At 43.9% G+C, this 19,591-nt stretch overlaps 1 protein-coding gene across 2 annotated transcripts; it reads left to right on the top strand.

Annotated features, from left to right (window-relative positions):
- The first annotated feature begins 1,784 nt into the window (after nucleotides 1–1,784).
- On the top strand, nucleotides 1,785–17,504 carry NRBF2 (nuclear receptor binding factor 2). Of its 2 annotated transcripts, none has more exons than XM_062001753.1 (4): nucleotides 1,785–1,939; nucleotides 13,189–13,273; nucleotides 14,806–14,846; nucleotides 15,969–17,504. In XM_062001753.1, exons 1-4 carry the CDS (start codon nucleotides 1,886–1,888, stop codon nucleotides 16,683–16,685), a joined length of 897 nt encoding a protein of 298 aa, XP_061857737.1. In that variant the 5' UTR covers nucleotides 1,785–1,885; the 3' UTR covers nucleotides 16,686–17,504. The 2 variants fall into 2 exon arrangements, with proteins under 2 accessions (XP_061857737.1, XP_061857738.1); XM_062001754.1 differs by lacking the exon at nucleotides 1,785–1,939 and adding an exon at nucleotides 11,505–11,647.
- Nucleotides 17,505–19,591: the final 2,087 nt, after the last annotated feature.

The raw sequence follows: 19,591 nt of genomic DNA on the forward strand, positions 1-19,591 counted from the left end.
GTAGCTCAGTATAACTTCATTAACAATTGAACAACCAAGTTTTGTGCTCAAATGTAAAGACCTTTGGCAGACATTTTCCTATTGTAGCACTAATGGCAAGAGAGAGAAAAAGATAGGCAGCACAGGGCTGAGGGTGAGAAAAGGGCTTGACCATGTGGGGTAGTCGAGATGGGAGCTATACTCCTACAGATTTACCTCTTTATGAGTGTGTGTCAACAAGCTAAAAGGAAAAAAATCACAATGTTTTGGTACAACAAAACAACGAAATTTTATCATGTCATATGTCCAAGGGGAAGTACTGGCAAGTGAGGCACTAAGTAGGGCTTTCTTCTTCACCCAGGCTGACCTATTCTTTCAATGACTGATAAAGGACAACTCCATTTATCTACTATTCAATCAGTGAGCTCTAAATCAAAACCACATAGGATCTGACTTGGTGATATATAATTAAACCAAGCAATAGATAAACTCTTGCAAATGAAAACAGGAATTAGCAAAGTATCTTTTGGAAGCTCTTTGCCTGAAGACACCATCTTGTTTAACCACATATGTTAGAAGGAAAACTCCCCCCAGCACTCCTGCGTTGCAAAGCTAGGCCCCATGGCAAAGAGATAGCTGAGAGCTACAGCATATCAGTCTATGGAGGCTCTCTCAGAGACCCACAGACGCCACTCATGTCTGAGGATCACATCTACAAAGAGTACAAAAGGAGTTCTGGACTTTCTTTACTGCTGGTAATTAATTCTCTTACTTCTTGTTTTCTAGGTGTCTCATCTTCCCCCTTACCTTCTTTTCTCTTACCTTCTTGCTCTTGTACTCTTTTCATACTGCCATGCTCCTACGAACTCATCTCATCTGTAATTCCACCTAAGAAAGTTATACACAATATCTTTACGGCAGTTTTCTTCTCTACAGTCTTCATCAACCACAACATTGAATGGATAAGGATGATGATGACACTCAGTAAGCTGACTGATCAGCTCATTTGTTGTTCAGTGCCCTGCTTACCTTCTCTTTCTCAAGAAAGTTTGGTTTTCAATAATTAATGCTAATTTTTTGTTAGCACATACATGGTGATAATGACAATTTTGGTATCATTGTCACCTGTTTTCACGTACTGCAGTTCCTGCAATGAAGAGCCACAAAGAGCGATCGCTGTTTCTTTCCTCCCTTACGGCGAGAGGGGTCCCGGCCACCCTCCTCACTAGCTTTGTGCCCAAGGGTAAAGTAACAGCCCGGTCCCCATCACGTCTGCTTGTATTGCAAAACGCACCTCAGGGCGGAACTAAACTGTCCAGGGCAGGAGCTGGTTTTGCAGCTTTCCAAGGGAAGGGCGCTTCCCGCTGCCACTCGTGCCTGTGGCTCGCCTCCGCGACCTCTCTGCTACCGGCACTGCCCCTGCGGCCATGGCTGCTTTTACCGCCAGCCTTCACGGCCGTCATGGCTGCTTGTTTTCTCACAGAACCTCCACGCATCTACACACCGATAATCCGGTGCCACACGCAGCGCTGAATAAAAGGGGGTGAAAGGGAGATGAGGGCTGGGAGTCCCTTCCCCGCTCCGCCGCCCGGACCCGCGCCGCGAGCTCGCCGGCTCGCCTCAGCGGGGCGCGCGCACGCCCCGGGGGCGGGGAAACGGCCGCTGTGGGGGCGGTGCGAGGGCGGCCGTTGGCAGGGGGCGGGGCCAGGAGCGGCGCCCGTTGCCACGGCGACGCTGCGCGAGTCTCGCGCGAACCGCGAGGCGCCGCCCGCTGCGCGCCGGGCGGAAGCCGCTGCCGTGTTTACAACCCGCCGGGGCGGGGACGCGCGGGGAGCGGCGCTGGCGGCCGGACCGGGCGGTGGGGGCCGGCGGCACCGGGAGCGGCGAGCAGGCCGCCTCCGCGCCCATGTGTCCGCAGCCCCCGCCGTCCATGGAAGTGATGGAGGGGCCCCTCAACCTGGTGAGCGGGCGGCCGCGGGGGGCAGGGGTGGGGGGAGTCAGCCTGTCCTGTCGGCCCTCAGGAGGCGGGCGCCCGCACTGCCGAGAAGGTGACACTCTTCCTCTCTTACCAGTGGGTAACCGCATTGAGAAGGGCGGCTTGAACAGTAAATAGGGCTCTGTTCGTCCGCCACCTCCCCCCGCCCTTTTCCCCCCCAGCACCTGTTCAGGGCTTGTGCCAGGCCCTGCCGCGGCGGCACCGGGCCCTGGCCTGCCTGAAAGAGAGCGGGGCCAGGCGGCTGTCTCGGGCTGGAGGCAGCTTTTAGGGTGAGGTGGTGTGCGCCGGACTCGCCACAGTCCGGTCCGCTGTCTGATAAGGCGGGGGAAGCGATGGGCAGGCCGCGCAGCGCGGCCCCCCTGCCGTAGGGCCGCTCCTTCCTGCGGGGCCGGCGGCGGGAGCCGGGCCGCTCCGTGCCCAGGAGCGGCTGCGAGCGCTGCGGGAGGGGAAACCGCGCAGGGGAGTGTGAGGCAGCATGTGTAGACTGAGAGAGTGGCGTGGGTGTTAAACCTGTCCCAAATTGCAAATACAAGTGACAAGGGAAGTTCTGGAAGGAAACGCTTAAGTGACACAGGCCCTCTCGGTGCGAGTTTAAAGAGTTTGAGAAACTCATCAGGGCCCACTACTGACTAGATGCTTCTTTCAGTTTCAGAAGGTGAAATGCTTTAAAATCTCAAATCCGTAATTACCCTGCTTAAACTGAATCTCTGAGGAACTTAGAACTGAAGCACAAATGTCTAGAAAATTACAAAAGCTAGTCAGATTTTGAACAGCCTAAATAGGTAGGTTTCTGTCACATAGACGAGATCTAGGGTCAAGCACAGTTAATTGCCTGCTGCCTTGTGAGTTTTATCCAAACTGTACCTTGACTGTGCCTCAGATGTGGTGATATACAGAGCATTCCCTTAGAGAACTACCTTTGGTCCAGCAATCCAATTAGCCAGGAGTAGCACGTCAGGAATACGGCTGTAATGCTTCCAGGAATGAGCTTAGAATGAATCCACAGAATCAATCCAGAAATTGTTAGACATTGCTATGCAAACCTCAGAGATTTGTGTCAGTTTAGTTTTTTAATCAAAGCTTATTTGCTCCAGCATGGTGTCAGCTCTGACAAACCCTTGGCTGCTCCACACAGAGTCAGTCAGGTATTTCTTGATTGCTCCCTTCATTTTCAGAAAGGCTTGTAAAACTGGCACTTGCAGACCACCCATGGGATTAGGGCTGACAGTGTAACAGGAAAATGGTCTATTTAGATCTGCACCAATGGTGCAGAACTGCTTTTATGTCTGCATCATGCTGTCTCAGACTTTTTACTCTGTATACTGGGAAGCCTGATTGAAGTAAGGAACAGCAGGAAGTAGAAAGGTCTCAACTTGTTGATAGGACAGGTTTAGACAAACTTGCAGCATGGTAATGCAGGGGGGATAAACTGTAGCTATTCCACAGACAGTGTAAAAGCCTTTATAAACATAGGAAAAGGGAAAAATTATAATTGAGTATTCACTAATAAATGGTGGAAAATAGCAACTTTGTGGCAGTGCAGATACCAACAGTTAGTAGTGTTTCTTAGTGAGACCACTTGGTAAGGATTGTAGAAGTGACAAGAATATGATCAAAGCCTGGTTAGTGATCCACTGACCATGATAGGAACGTGCACTTACTACACCTGTCTAACACCAGGCTAACAATAAGATCAAGACACTTCTGCCTAACGATGACACAGGAAATAAGTTGCTTTATATAGTTTTGTACAGAAAATCGTGAAGTTGCCTGTACATTTGTTCTTACTCCCTTTTAAGAGGTATCCTGAAAGACAAAAACTTTTCTTGAAACTGCCACACAATATAGTGATGGATCATCTCATATAGAAATGACCTGCGTTTTCAGGTTGTATCAAGCACTATGGAAACTGTTCATGACAAGAGCTTGAAGGGTACAGTACCGTGGTTAGAACATGCCAACATTTTTTCAAGGATATGAACAGGAGTAACTAGAGCTTTGCAAAATTCTTCACCATCCATCTCTGCATCCCAGTTTCAGATTTGCAACAACATTCAGGGAAGGTGCCAACTTCCAACATAAGAACGTTCATTTAAGTTTTTTATAATATCCAGTGTTGTGTATTTCAGTTGCTTCTCCTATAAATCTCTTCTTTTAACTAAGTCTAGTTCCTGCAGATTGGAAAAGCACAACTTTTCCCAAAGATGCCAAACCATCAGAGAGGAGGGGAGAAAAGAAAACCCGACCAAACAAAAAATCCTCTAAACTACCAAGTGGTTTTTTATACAGTAATCGTTAGGCTTATGTATCTTCCATCAATGATTTAAGTACAAGGCATTTTCCTTCATTCATTATATCATGGCTTGCTAATTTTTGTGCCATTGATTTTTCTTTAGTTAAGATTATTCATTAGAATTTTCTGTAGTTCTTGGTTGTTGCCTTGTCCTGTAAAACTTTTTAATTAGTTGTGTATTTGAGCATCTAGTCTGAGTTACAGCAAAGCATGGATACTGTCCTGACTTTCCTGGGGAGCTGATCTGACAAAAAAAAAAATCCTTAATATTTTTCACATTTCCATTTCTCTGTCAAGATGTAGCACATCAGCTGCATTTCATCACTTGTATTGGTGGCTTTCTGTTTCAGTTATTATTTATATATCTGACTATGTGCTTAGCCTTCCTGTTTAGAGGAGGCATGCCATACCTTTTTGTTTTCTGCTGACATCAATTACTTAATACCCTAAACTATCGATGATCTCTCTGTTTCTTCAGTGTATAATTGTACTTTGGTTTCCCTAATTCACCAATTTACTTCTGTAGATGGCACTAGACAAATACTCATTTGCTTTCCAGGTCTAGGTTTTTCTTTTGTTTTAAATAAATCTAACACCACAGTGATCTTTGTTCAATGGAAGTTTTATTTGTTGACTTTCAGGTCTAATGACATCATTTAGACCTATCTTTCTAGAATTTGGGCTTTAGTTCTTCAGGACACCCCCCCCCCCCTTTTTTTTTCTCTCCTTTAGAAGTTACTCTTATTATTTTTGTACTTTCTATGCTCTTGTTGCATATTTAACGAATAATTATGCTGAACCTAAGCCCATTTTCCCATCTTTTAACCTTTCTAGGGTTTATGTTACAATACTAATTTCTGATTTGGCTTTTTCCACTGTCCTCAAGGTATTAATTGTATCCAATGATATTTCATTCAGGAGTAAATTGAAAGAACTTTTCCAAAATCTGTTGCCATCTTCTGAGTTGCTAGAGCCATTGGAAGATGTTTTAGAACAGTTCTGATACTTGGACATTCATTTTGTCTCTTCCTCTAGTCCTTTTCCATCCTCCTCTCTCCCCCCTTAGTGTACTGTATGTTTTGCAGATGAGAAATGTAATTTAACCTTGAAATGATGGGTTAAAGCCCTGTTCCTTATGCTTTTACTACTAATAAAGCCAGTTCTTCAACCCCACAAATAAAATATTTTGGTTGTGCTATGGATTTTAAAATTGGTATGGACTAAGTGCAGTCCCTGCACCTGCAGGCAACCAACCATATAGCAGATACCTAGTCTAGCTGAACACTTGTTTCACACATAAATCCAGTGCTGTAAACTAAGGGATCTCAACATTCTTTAACACACGTTAAAACTTCTACTCCAAAAGCATGGCGTAAGTCTCACAAGAAATGATATTCTGTAAAGAAAAAGAAAAACAGTAGCTGAGAATTTCTCTGAGCTATGCAGTTAAGAATTTCTCTGTGCTACCTTCTGTAGGGGCAGTTCCTACTGCCATCTAGTTTGTGGGGAAAAAATCTGATTTCACATCCAGCAATAATTGTAACCTTAGGTCTAAAAGCAAAAGGTAACAGTTCAGAAGCCCAACAGCATACAGCTGACCATCAGAATCTTGGAAGTAACATAATAAAAATATAAGGTGAACAGTATCAGCCTGAAGGAGAGACAAAAATGGAAACTTGCTCATTAAAGTCCTACACCCAGGACTTCATAACTCTGCAGCGTCTACTAACACCTCAGCATCTTCCTGTAGAATATTTGCTAAGGAGCCATACCACATCTACTTCGGATTCTTCCCACAAGTTAATAGCACTTTGTGTGGTTTATAAAAAATATAATTCCAAATCTGATGAGTATCTATTGCCTATAAGTTTGAAGTGTAAGGGACCCATCTTGAAGAACTGCTGTTTTGATGAAAACCAGAAAGGATGGACTAGTGGCTGGAGTGAGAATAACACAACAAAGTATATATCTGAAAGAACCTCATATAATGGAAGCTTTTAATGTTAATGCTGTAAGCCATTGGTAGCAACCATTCCAGTGCAAGCTGGTCAATGATCTACTTGAAGATCATGGTTTAGAAGTGAGGTGAAAAGTGCATCAACACAAGCAGAATAAATATGCAGTGTGGAAGAGCAGGAGATAAAAATAGAAAAGCATTTATGAAAGTTTACCAGAGAGCAAAGGGTTTAAGACACATGGGCCAATGTGTTTGAGATTTAGTGCCAGCCTACACCTCTGTTATTTTGATTGGAAAACCAGGAATATTGTTAATCTACAGAACCATCTACTGAATCTTTTTTTTTTTTTTTAAATAAAGCTGAAATAATATATAACCTGAAAGCTACTCTACTTGCTCCTCCAATCTAAAATGAAAAGGAGAGGCAGATCTCTCAATTCTGAGTTCAAACTAAAAAATCCAAGCTTGTAGGTAGTAAAAGTGAAAATATCATTATATAGACGTGCCTAACACAAAGTCTGTCTTTACCACAGTGGTGGAAGCCTTTTCTTGATTTTCCCAGTAACATGATCTAAGTGGAGCCATTCATTTCAGCTGAGGTATATGTAAGGTGTGAACCCACAGAGGCAGCAGCAGATCTGTCCAAGTAAAGTGACTGGAGGTGCTGAGGTGATACTCAGGCAGACAGCTGGCTCGGTAAGAGCCTTCTTGTAAAAGCTCAACAATCTTGTATTCAGTCATGTAACTGCTGTGAAAGCACATCACAAGACTTCCATGTTGCACAATAGTAGCTCCCAGTCAAGAACATAATTAGCTAAGCCATGAGTGGTTGACAGAAACATTTCCTCACTGGTATCTGTGCTGTTTGGGTACCTCCCAGCACTGCCTTTCTGCTGCATCACGCTGGCATTACATACATACTGTCAAGCCATGAGTAAGCATGTCTGACAGTTTAAAGACCCTGGAGGCTTCAGGCTGAACTCACAGCTGAAACTTTTCTGCCCCACTCATTTGAAATTGTTGCTTCTGGAATAGTTTGGTTACTGGACCATTTGTTGTGATGATTCAGTTGTCCCTGCTGAGAGGTGGCTCAGCTGCCATAACAGATTGAGCCTTATGGTTTTGGGCTACATGTAGTAGCCCAGATTACTTTTGTTATTTTTGGGGCAGTGAAACTGTTCTTGTTTATCCAGTTAGCAAGACCTGAAGCACCAGCTGCAGCACTGCATCTGGGAACAAGAAAAGCATTACCAAAGCAGCTGAGAACTGTAGGTATACCAAGTGGCTCTGACAAGCAAGTGAAGTATTTAGTGCTTTTGTCATACTAAAGGGATGAAAAGCAAGAGAATGAGGCTGATTTGACTATGCAGTAGGTAAAAGGATACCGTGCCCTACTGAAGTTGCAGGTGATCAGGGAAACGGATGTAGCTATGCCAGTATGGGATTTCGAAGACTCCATCTCACCTGGGCACTGTGAGTGGGAGGTGGTTTAATTCCAGATCTTTTAATTGCATTTTCATGGTCAAGAACTGAGACTAACCCTTATATCTTAGATTTGGGATAGGATGGGAACACACGCAAAGTCAGTTAGAGCTATTCAGTGAATTAATGCTGGTTGGATAAACAACTGCCCATTCTACTACTATTGCTTCCAAGGGAGTTAAAACTTCAGGATCTTTACAATTCAATACAAAGTCTGTTAATATTGAGAATACACTCTCATGAGAGTTTCACATACTTGGTTTGCTTTACAGTCACACTAACCTGTAATTTACTATTGAGTCATTGTACCATCAACTCTGTTAATACAGGCTTTCAAAGACAGAAAATTGAGCTAACACGTGGCTAGTGGTCTTGATTGAGCGGCCGCAAGGGGCTCTGCCATGTTTTGTTTCTCCTTCAGTCAACTCATCTTTCTTTATAGAATACAGGGAATATTTGTAAGGGGGTCATTTCTTTAGACTTAGTGGCAAATATAGTCTCATTATTTAGCTAAAGTTACAGTACAACTCTTGATTAATTTTGCTTTTAGTGTAGCTGCCTATAAATACAAGCATTTTTCATAGGCAGCCTGAGTTTCATTCATCATGAGTGTACTTGTTGGCTTTTGGCGATTTTTTCATTGAAAAAAAAAGGATGGCTGCAGTTTATTCTTGGACCTCTCAGGTCAAGTTTTCCACTTGTATTTGTTCTCCATTAAAAACAGTATGCATGTGGAGACATACACATTTAAACCTTCTTAAGTTCACTATTTCCTGGAAAGAATGTATATGAGAGAGACTTCTGCAGATATAGCACTGACAGAGTGTGTGGGGAGTGGGGGAGAACAACAGTGCACCACCTCATCCCACCTTTTGTGGCCTGCTGCTGTAAACATCCACATAGAAGATATTTAGCACTCTTTTGTACAATATGGAAGCAATGCACTGTGCATGTTCTGACTCTTCCTGTCTCCAAAATACATTCTGAGCAAAACAGCCTTGTGTCCTCAAGGAAACAAATCCTCACATAGATCCCTCATCCCTCAAAAAACCCCCACCTCTGTCTCTGCTTTCAGCAGTGAGAGAACATAGGTATTGATCCTTTCTGGCAGAGAGAACTGATGTCCACAGTATAAAATATGTGATTTTAACAGCAAACAGTGGTTTCACTTAAAGCATTTACAACCTGTTATATTAGACAGAACTTCTTTGTAGTTATCTTTCTTTGGGCCCCCTCGTTTTAACAGCTGCTCGTTTTCTGCCTTCATTCATAACTTTTTTAGTAAGTAAAGCACTGTAATTTGTGCTTCATAATCATATTAAAAATATCACTTTCTATCTAGAGAGTCCTTCATATTGAGCAAAGAAGGCTGCAAGCTTAACATTTTGAGCAAGGCTTTGTCCAGAGCTGTTCACAGTAGTGGAACAAAGAAAAGCAAAACATACACAGGACTATCTATCTCAGCTACTAGAGGACCACTACAAATTTCTTGTTAGGAGAGGGTGGTAGTAGACTTACCCTGTTTGAAAGGAAGTACATTTTAAAAATATTGTGGGATCAAGCAGGTTTTTTCCTGTTACTCTCCTTTCTATAACAGCTAGCTAGCCATCACCTGCAATTATACAGTAAAAGCAGCAGGGTTTTGTTTTCTTAACCTAAGCTAGGATCATATGGTAGTAATCCTTTAAGATGTAATGGTGCACCATCTAGAAAGAAAATTAGCATTTTTAAGTTTGAGGAAGTGGTAAGAGATCTGGTAAGTAGGCCTTATGGCTTTGTTTCTCATGGCCTGGAGTCCTGTCATTGTCTAGTTTATACTGGGGGGAAAAAACAAGTTGAGTGTTAATCTTTGGGCTTCTAAATAAAGCTCTAGGCAAAGAGGTGATTCACATTGCTGTTTCAGAGGGTTGTTTTTTTTTTTTTACTCTCTTGCTCAGAGGTTACTGAGGCAGTAATTTGGGCTAGTTAAGAGAAAAAAAACCACATAAGACACATAGGAGCATTTCTCTGGAACAGGAGTACAAACTTACAAATGCAGATGTCACCTCTTAACATTGCAGTTAGAGCTGGAAAGCTTGAGGAAAGCTGTGCAGCTTACCTGGTCCTGTAGTTGATACAGAGTGGTTCAAGTGACACACTAAGACCTGCATATATCCCTTCAGAACCACATATGTTGGAGCAATATGAGGAAGCTTCTCAACTTGGTCATCCTTCACTCACACCTGCTTCCTCTTACGACAGTCAAGTTGTGACACCTGTCCATTTGACTACTGGGAATTCCTGCTTGTCTGGATTGGGAGGGACATGTGGAAGTAGTTGCTGACCTGCTCATCCCCTTCCACTCCATAGCTTGTTAATAAATTCTAATTGCTCTTACACCACATCCTACATTTATTTCCAGTGCTGTAATTGGAAGAGGAACGAGAAATCGGATCTATAAACCCACTGCAGTTAAGCAGCAGCTTCTGTCACATCGCAGCAGCAAGAACAAAGTCAAGGCAGTCCTGCGTCAATCTTTTGGGAACTAGCATAGCAGATCCAGAATTGTTGGTGTAAACACCTTCCTCTTACATTACATCAGACAGGGATAAACTTGAGAGACATTTTTTTCACTTTATGATATAGGAGCACTTCTCTCATTGCCAGTTTCATAATGGGATACAGGCCACTCTGAGTTGAAAATAGATTTGCTAACAATGGTTGCATGCTCTGTGGCTAAGGGTAACTGAGTGCTAAGAATAAACCAGCAGACTAGACAAGATGTAGAAGCTTATCCATGATACATGGCTGTTAAGCATCCAAGTACTCCTGTTGCAGCTTCATCACTTGCTGCTAGGAAACAGCACCACTAATTTCTTCAAGCTGCTGGTGATGAATAATCTACCATGAAAATGGGAGAAATTCCTTGATCCTTCCACAATCGACTAATTGGAACAAACACTCACAGGATGGAGCAAATGAGCAAATATTTCCTTGTCAAGCTGTCAGGGAAGCATACAAACTGAGGAATTCCTCCCCCATGACTGACTGCAAAACACCTCTCTTTCTCACACAAGGCTGTGCTGAGACTGATCCTTCTCTGCTGTGGTTCCTGTTGTTTCTGCTGGGGAAGTCTGTTGCTCTGTGTAAGAGTCAGATGGACTTTCATCTATGTATTTTGATGTAATGGCAAGAAAGGCATTTTGACCTTTTAATCACAGGATCCTAGCTTTCTTTTTGCTAGCATCTCTGGATGGTTGTTTTCCTAATTCTATTCACAGTCTAGCCCAACATCTTCAGACTCCTTTCAGCTTCACTTGGCAGTTAATTCAGAATTGAAATGATTTAATTGTTCAATCAAATAAAAACTTAGTGTCCTCAAATGTTCTGCATGTGCTTAAGTGATTTGAGTAAGATCATGCTCCAGTAGTTTAAAGCAGATGAAAATAACCTTTGAAAACAATCAAACTCAAATTCTTATATGTAGAAACTAATAAATGGAACCAGGCCCCTGGCATGTTGAATTGGTTTCTTAGCTCTTCTGTCTCTAGCGACCCTCTTTCCCTGTTTTTTCAGGCCTGTCTGTGCAAATTGCAGAAGTAGCTGTATCAGTTCTAATTTATTGAAAAAATCATGTTGCAAGAAGCTAGCTCAGGTATTTTAGTCAATTTGGAACTGGAGGAGCTGCCATGAATAACCAAAGAGATGGCTTTATATGAGCTGTTACTGGTTGTTCATTCCCATGGGAAATAAGCTTCTCTTTTTGGCATATGTCATTTGTAGGCATCCGTAGAATAAGGCCATAAAACACATGATTTTCAAGTAGAAAAACACTTCCTCTTCTGAGATTATTTAACCTTAGGGCAGAAGTAATAGGGGATGCTGGCATTGCTCTGAGGATTGAATGAAGATGAGGAACAAGAATGTAACTGAAGTATTTATTGGGAAGAATCGAGGAGTTGTAGGGTTTTTTAGCAACACTCTGTATTAGCATACAAATCAGCTTTAGAAAAGCCAAATGTCTAAATGCAATGTTACAACTGCCAGGGATTACTTAGGAACAGGTGTTGCCCAAAAGAGTGTTTTCTGTAGAAAATGGAACTTACTGTAACAGTGGTCAGACAGTTTAGAGGACAAAGAAATTGACCCGAATTTGGAATTTATTTTTTAAATGGATGTTAGTTTAAGTATCATGGTAACCCTGACAGAATCATTTTACCATCCTGCTTGGATTATCTGACCTTTGATGCATCTACTGAGACTGCGGGAGACAAAGTGCCACTGCATAAGGCCTGTAGGGAACCAGCTGCCCTGACACCTTAGGGTATGGACCAGTGCTAATTTGTGATTTGATCCTGGAACACACTTAAAAGGGTCAGTGACTTAGATTCACCAAACATCTGAGGTCTAATATGCTTTATGCTTTATTTAGGTAAAGGGAGGGAGTAGAGAATTTGTATGGGTCAGGGGAAGATTTCAGGCTTTCAGCTCTGTTTCCCCTACAGGTTCAGTCAGCAGAGGTTTAGTAAAGGCTTTCTTGAGAAACAACCACCTTAAACAAAGAAACAGGCAAACACTTTCTTGACCTTTGTAAGTGTCTTGTGTTGTTTCACAGAGTCAGTGTCTGGTACCTGCTGTGTGTTTACTTCAAATTCAACATATAGTAGAGCATTCATGAGTAGTGTGTGTTACTGACAGTCTTGCCAGTTGGTGATTGTGGCCTCTCTGGTCTTGGAGGAAGGATCATAATGTTCATATCTTGTAATAACAAAAAGCCTTGCTTTCATGAATATTACAGTGCTGGTTATGTAGTACTGTTTCTCACTGAGCATATGCAAATACTTGCATCAGTTGCTTGCTTTCAGTAACATCCCTACTCTACCTTAGTGATTTACATTAGTGTCTCTCAAATACTAGTATAGACTTCACTGCTGTACAGCAACTATGTGACTTTGATGTCTTTAACTGTGGCTGTGCTGCTTTTTAATTGCACTAAGCTGCAAATAGAAACCTGGAGGTCTTTTGCAACTTTGTCACACAAGAAGCAAAGCCTCTTGGGCATGGAGCAGCACTAAGTGTCAAACCAGCTTTAAGCTGTAACATAATTCAAACATCTTGCATTTGGCCAAGTGAATTGGTCCTAAGTACTTGCAGCTCCTCATTATTTCTTATGGCCTACTGGTCTTTGTACATGAGTACAGAAAATGCCTGCTTGTGCATGAGAACATGTACTTGCTGAGGAACAGCTTCAAAAGGATTTTGTTGTGTACACACCATATTTGCTGCATTAACAGACTTCAGTTTCTATACAGTACAGACTCCTGTACAGAAACATTGAAGAAGAAATGAAATTATAAAGCTTGGAAGGGAGTGGGAAACCTGAGCCTGAAAGCCCATGAACTGGTATCAGTACAGGTTTCTTAGATGCACTGATCACCTTTAAAGCAGCTGTAACTATTTGTTGGTTAACCCTCATTGATGCAATGCTCTTTTTATTTTAAGGCTCACCAGCAGAGCAGGAAAGCAGACCGTTTGTTGGCAGCAGGGAAATATGAAGAAGCAATTTCTTGTCACAAAAAAGCTGCTGGTGAGTAGGTGTTTCTCACGTTCTGGCTTTTGAAATCAGTTTCCAGGTCTGCATGCTTCATGTAAGGACAATATCTGCTCACAACATTTTTATTCTGACAACGTGAATTTGATTTTCAGTCTAGATCAAACACGCTTTTGGAAACTTTCTTTTCTAATATGAGCAGTTAAAAGTCAGGTGTTTCCAAAGCTGTTTTCACTGAGGGTGGTTATCATTATGAAGGCAGCTCTTGAGACAAAGCCAGCACCTCATGTCATGCACAGTTGGGTACCTGCTGTAAACCAGCCGCACCTTACGCTTTGTATTTTCTTCACTGCTTTCATAGCTGAAGTCACTTGCTTTCTCTGTTGATAAAGGAAATAGACAAATATTTGCTTACAAAAGCTCACTTTCTTCCTTTTCCTAATGTCTGAATGGAGACAGCCAAGGGAAGATGATGAGCTCTACTTTCCTGGAACTCAAGACAAACAGGAGGTTGCCTCGCAGGCCTGGGCGCTGCGATGGACAGCCTTTGTGCTTTTACCTGCCCATATATCTAGTCATGCTTCATTGTTTGTGTTGGAGCCCAGCAGCTGTGTGACAGTGTGGCAACTGCTTGGCAAAAGAAGAAAGAGGGCATCTTAATTGGTGCAACAAGTAGGACATTTCCAGTGACAAGGCTTGTGTGGAGACAAAATAAGTGGCTACCCTGAACATCGTAACCTGGATACCAGGCATTCCCACTTCCCACTCATAAATACTGGAAAACCCCATCAAACGAGAAACTGGTAGTTCCTTTGGTATTTGGGAATACTCAGAGCAACGAAGGATAGCACCCACACTCTCCCATGCAGGCTTTTCTTTTTGGTTTCTTTCACTTCATATACCAAGACAAAACCCAGAAAGGCACCAAATGGTTTTTGTTTTTCTTCATCTGCTGATTCTGTGCCATTATCTTGCATTCTCGTAAATTTGGTTAAGAAATTCTTGCACCTTGTGTCATTTTCAGCTCTAGATAGAAATGGTCAAAGTCTAAAGAGCTGCTCTGATTCTAGGCCAGAACATTTTCTGGTTTGGAGGGCAAGTTGATGAAAAAACTGGGGAACTACAGACTATAGCTCTTCATCAAGAATATAGTGAAAAAGCATGACTTCATAATACTGGTGTGCCATGGGTGAGAGGATTTTCTTACTACATTTTGTCATAAAGCGCTTGTATTTTAAAAGTCTGGTCCTTACCTGTGTTTCTTCCCCTCATGGGAAAGTTGCTCTGGGACTCTCTGGAAATAGCATGGAAATCTCCTCTGAAAGACAGACTGGAGCACCCTGCTGCCACTGGGAGGGTGCAGTGTGTTACTACATGAGCTTACAGTCAATTTTTTCAGACTTTTCAAAACCAGCAGGTGTTCCCAGGCCCTGTAACTTGCCTCAGGACTGCTACATTTTAAGTGAGGATTCCCAATATGGAAGGTCTGAAGCCTTCTCTTAGCTTTTATGGAAACCTTCTGGGTCTGTAACCCTGTTCTAAGTGTGTATCTGTTTTCTCCTCTGCAGCATACCTTACAGACGCGATGAAGCTGACCCAGTCAGAGCAGGTGAGACCAAAGCCAATGACACAATCAGCTGTAGCTCTGTTGTGTGCCCATGTGTCATGCAGTGCCCTGACTGCTCACACCCTCAGGCATTACCCTCTGAACCCACAGCTTCAGAAGTGCAATGATGTTAGTCTTCCCTGAGAGATTTCCAAGTTTATGTGAACCAGGGACAAGAGAACCTCCTAACCCATCCAAGGGTTCTCCAGCAATGGTTTCTGGTCTGCAAGATGTCTTCAAGTAGGTGATAAAACTAGTTTCAGATCTAACTTTTGCTGTGAGGCTGTTTTGCTGAGACTGTTTTGCTGAGGCACATCTGCTGAGTGTCTCATCTACAGTCTGTAATTTTGGTTTTACTTGTCCTGACTAGGGGATCTCCAGAACATCAGCCCTATACTTTTCCTTGTTTATTGCATACATTTATCTGTGAAGGTGGTAGTGTAGCCTGCTCAGCACTTTTATAGCAACAGGCTTTGAGCTTAGCCCGTATTCTCAAAGCCAGTAACACTTGTAGACTGGGCATCTGCCATTCCTCCAAAGGGTCATTCTTACAGAAGAATGGTAGCCTCCTACCCAGGTGGTTCCTATGAGTTATTGACCACCATGCCACCCTCTACCTTAAATACGGCAGAATCATTTGGGACCATATCTGGCTGGGAAACACTTTTCTGCTTAGCATTGGGTGTTACCAACATGCCTACACAGAGACCATCACAGAATCACAGAAACAGTTTGTGGTGTTTAGCTGAAGTGTGGCTGTGCACACCAAGTGAACCTGCTCCTCCTTAGTGTTGGTCACAGGTCAGTTAACCTCCTAGTGCCTCTGCTCAGAGGTATTGGAGCCTGGTCAGCAACTTAAGCAAGAAAGACCAAATGTCAACTCATTCCTTGACAATACTAGTAGTTATGCTAAATTTGAGTAACATACCTGCTCCAGTGTGATTATACAAGCAGAGGGCAATTCCTGTTGAATTTAGTATCTGAATTGAGTAGCTGAAGCTCCTCCCTCGGGCACACTGCAGTGTCCTTTAGGTAACCAATTCCAGGCATGTAACTTTCCATGTGTGAATGTTCAGGTGGGGTCAGGCATCACCAATTAAATTGTTTCATCTTGTTCTTATTCAGGCTCAGCTGTCACTGGAATTACAAAGGGACAGTCACATGAAACAGTTACTGCTCATCCAGGAGAGGTGGAAAAGGGCAAAGAGGGAGGAAAAGCTGAAAGCCCAGCAGAATGCTGACAAGGAAATGGCCGCACATCTTCTGACGTCTTATAAGCCATCTGCTGAAGACTCCGATGATCAAAATGTGTTGGTTCCCGTTGCTCAGAAATACAGCCCTTCCACGGAGAAACATCTACAGGATATTCAGGGTGTCTTTGACAGGGACCCAGATACACTTTTATTTCTGCTTCAGAAAAAAAAGGAGCCGGTGGAAGCATGTATTGGGAGTAAAGCTCCAAAAGATGACAAAACAATAATAGAAGAGCAGGCAACCAAAATTGCAGAATTGAAACGGCACATAGAAATTCTTGTAGCTGAAAATGAGAGATTAAGGCGAGAGAACAAGCAGTTAAAAGCAGAAAGAGCTAGACTCCAAAAATCTCCAGTAGACAAGGAGTTGGATGTAGATGCCGACTTTGTGGAGAAGTCAGAGTTGTGGAGTCTGCAGCAACACTCAGAAACTGCGTCTTCAGCTGCATCTTGGCACAAGTTTGCCACAACTGCTGGGAAGGCAAAGGACATTCCCATACCCAACCTTCCCCCCCTGGACATCCCGTCCCCTGAACTCCCTCTGCTGGAACTCTCGGAAGATATGCTGAAAGGACTGATGAATAGTTAAAAATAAAAGTGCTCAATGTAGTTACCGCACTTAAGAAAAGGGAAAACCACCAGGACAATGGTGATCTGAGGGCAGAAACACCTAACACAATCCTACTGTTGGAGAAAAGGCATTAAAGCAACTTTGTTACTGTGAAATACACACCATATCTGATCTACTTCATAGAAGTTAAAGGTACCATAATCGGTATAAGATGGCAAGCTCTTTAGTCTTTCTCCCAGTGTTTCAAACCAAATGACTGCCTGGAGAATGTTTCAAGTAACACAATCCTTCAGGGTTTTAAAGTATGCTATATGTCATAGTTATCATTAATGCCATAAATGATGGTGCAGAACCTAACTGTTGTGGTTGCCAGTTGGCTGCCACTTCATATTGAAAAATGCTTTCTAGCATGGATTTAAACTGTGCATTTCATTATGCATAACTTTGTTAATTCAGATACAGTGCAATTTATACACCTCCTAGATGGATTTATGTGCCACGCTCTGTACTCCTGACCACGTTAACCTCGAGTCAGGAGAGACTTTAATTTCCATTCTATGAAGGAACCAACTTACTAGTTCTGTTGGTGAGTTTATTTGGGTTATCTGTTTACATAACTAATCAGGGTGCATCGAATCTAGCTATTGGTTTCTGTATAAAGTGACATCGTTTAAAAAAGAAGAATCTATACTTAAGGAAAAAGACCTTTTTGTTTTCAGTGATGCATGAATGGAAGTAACCCTAGCGGGCAGTGTTGGATTGGAAAATTAATTGTTTACAGCTTAATCTGATTCAAAAAGGATATTGAAATAAAAACCAAGGTGTTTTGACACTAAACGTGTGCTAAGCCTCTAAAAATGTTGCAGAGTACAACCCCCACGATTTATAGTACCAGGGTGAGTACTACACACGTAGAGCTGAACCTCGGCGTTCAGTATCCAGCCAGCACGGGATGAATTCGGAGCCTTTGCCGGCACAGGCTGTGCCAGGGCCCAGGGCCGCCGCCTACCCGGGGCTGCTGGGCACAGAGCAGCCGTGCCCAGGGAACCGCTGTGCGAGCTGCGGCACCTGCGCAGGGACTCGGGATGGGGCAGCCTCGGCTCAGCTCGGGCCAGCCCGGCCCTCTGCTGGTTCCCAGGGCGCGGGCTTTGCCCCGGCAGGGGCTGTTGCAATGTGAGGTGGAGCCGTTAGTTAACTTCAGCTGCTACTCAGTAATGAAAAGCGTTAAGTGTTGCAAGCTACCCCATTTGACGTTATTCTTGTGTTGTTACAAGGTCAGCTTGCTCTCAAGTAGGTACTTTTATCTTCCAGAATAGACTTCCAAGTGCAGCAAAACCACCTTAGTGCTCTGCAAATTCTCTCCTTACCTCTGTATACCTGGTGTGTCCTGTGCTTGTTTGAAGGAGAGTAGGGCCTGGAGGCTAGAAAAAGCCTATGCAAGCCAAGGTAAGACAAATTCATTAGAGGAGGCTCCTTGTGCTGAATCCTAGCAGGAAACTGATCTTGCTGGGGAAAAACAGAAAGTTATTTTTCAGTTGTAAGAGGTACCAGCCTGCTCCAGGTCAGCCTCGGGGCGCTGCTCCCACAAAGGGCCAGTTCCTACCTCCACCTCCAGCTGCAGGGCTGGCTGGTACCCAGGCAGCCCAGCACAGGGTTGCTACTCCTGTGAGTAAAACAGGGAAAATGGTCTGTGCTCACAAGAAGAAAATAGAATTACTTAAGTTCATGTGCCTGCCAGGGATGATCACCCAGGGCTGTCAGCTACAGATATTTCATCTGTCTGTGCAAACAGCAGCTATAGGAGAAGGAAGCAATTTTTAGCCTGGCTACCTCTGCTGAAGAGTCAGGATTCTTCAGAGGGGGCTTAGAGGAATAGCAAGCTCTGGCTTCTGGGCTTTTAAGACTAAGCTGTCCCTTCACATAAAGGTGCTTGAACAAAACACTAGCTCCCAAGGAAGCTGCATCTCTGTAGCTAAATAGCCAAACGGGTAAAACTCCACACTGCTGCTTTTGAAAGTGGTTTTACTTTTCTCTCTCCTGCAATGCAAACGTTTGTTCTTGCAGTCTGCCTACTCAACACGTGACTGCCGCTGAAAGCAAACTCCAGGCAGCACGGCTAGCAGAGCTTGCTTTCCCCCTGAGAGCTGCAGAAAGGAGAAGGGGTGCAGTGTTCCCTTTCGTAGGCTGGCAGCACTGAACTGCGAGGTGGCACTGCTGGTTACACCAGCCCCTCGGAGGTGATGTGGCAGGCTGAATGTTTCTTTGTAATACAGTGACTATCCTGCAGCTGGAGTAGGCACCAGTAGAGACCCATATGGGGCAGGGAGCACCACGGGGGCTCCTGCTGCAAGGAGAGCCCCAGTACTGCCACCTCTTGCCTCCCTTCCTCACAGCAGCACAGCCGTGACGCCTACAGAGTAGGAGCAGGCGGCGTCACTCACCCCTTGCAGCAGCACCCTGGGACACTTATAAAACACCCCGCAGCCAAGAATCCACTCAATGATGACTCCTCCTCATGAAATTATTTACATTCCAGGGAAAAAGCTAAGTGTGTGAAATAAGATGAAGCATTTTAATTCTTCGGTCTGAATTGGGAGCTAGGCAGGTACACGGTGCATTTACAGGAAGGCTGCACAGAGCACACTCACCACTAGAGGACAAGAGTTGTAGCTACTTAGTGGTAACTAAGGAAATTCTTCCCCAGTGTCTGTCAGCAATCGGTTTCAGTTCTGACAGTGTGAAGCGGTTTCCCACGGTGGCTGCCTCGCAGCTGGTTGGGGTTCTGCCGTGGTGAGACACCGCCCGGGTTTCCCGCCCCGCGCCCTTCCCGCGGCCCGCGCTGCGGGTCCCGCGGAGCCGCCTCCCGAAGCCTCCGGTGGCCCCCGGCCGCCCCCTGCCGGCCGCCGCCGCCCCGCTGCGCCCCG

Source organism: Colius striatus, chromosome 8 (genome assembly GCF_028858725.1).
Source record: "Colius striatus isolate bColStr4 chromosome 8, bColStr4.1.hap1, whole genome shotgun sequence".
Lineage (NCBI taxonomy): Eukaryota > Metazoa > Chordata > Aves > Coliiformes > Coliidae > Colius > Colius striatus.

Bases quoted from the DNA above. Each gene is read 5' to 3' on its own strand.
- NRBF2 (XM_062001754.1), top strand. From the start codon at position 11,591: ATGAAGATGAGGAACAAGAATGTAACTGAAGTATTTATTGGGAAGAAT. The intron at 11,648-13,188 runs GTAGGGTTTTTT...TTTTATTTTAAG, and splicing joins TTGGGAAGAATCGAGGAGTT to GCTCACCAGCAGAGCAGGAA. The intron at 13,274-14,805 runs GTGAGTAGGTGT...TCTCCTCTGCAG, and splicing joins TTGTCACAAAAAAGCTGCTG to CATACCTTACAGACGCGATG.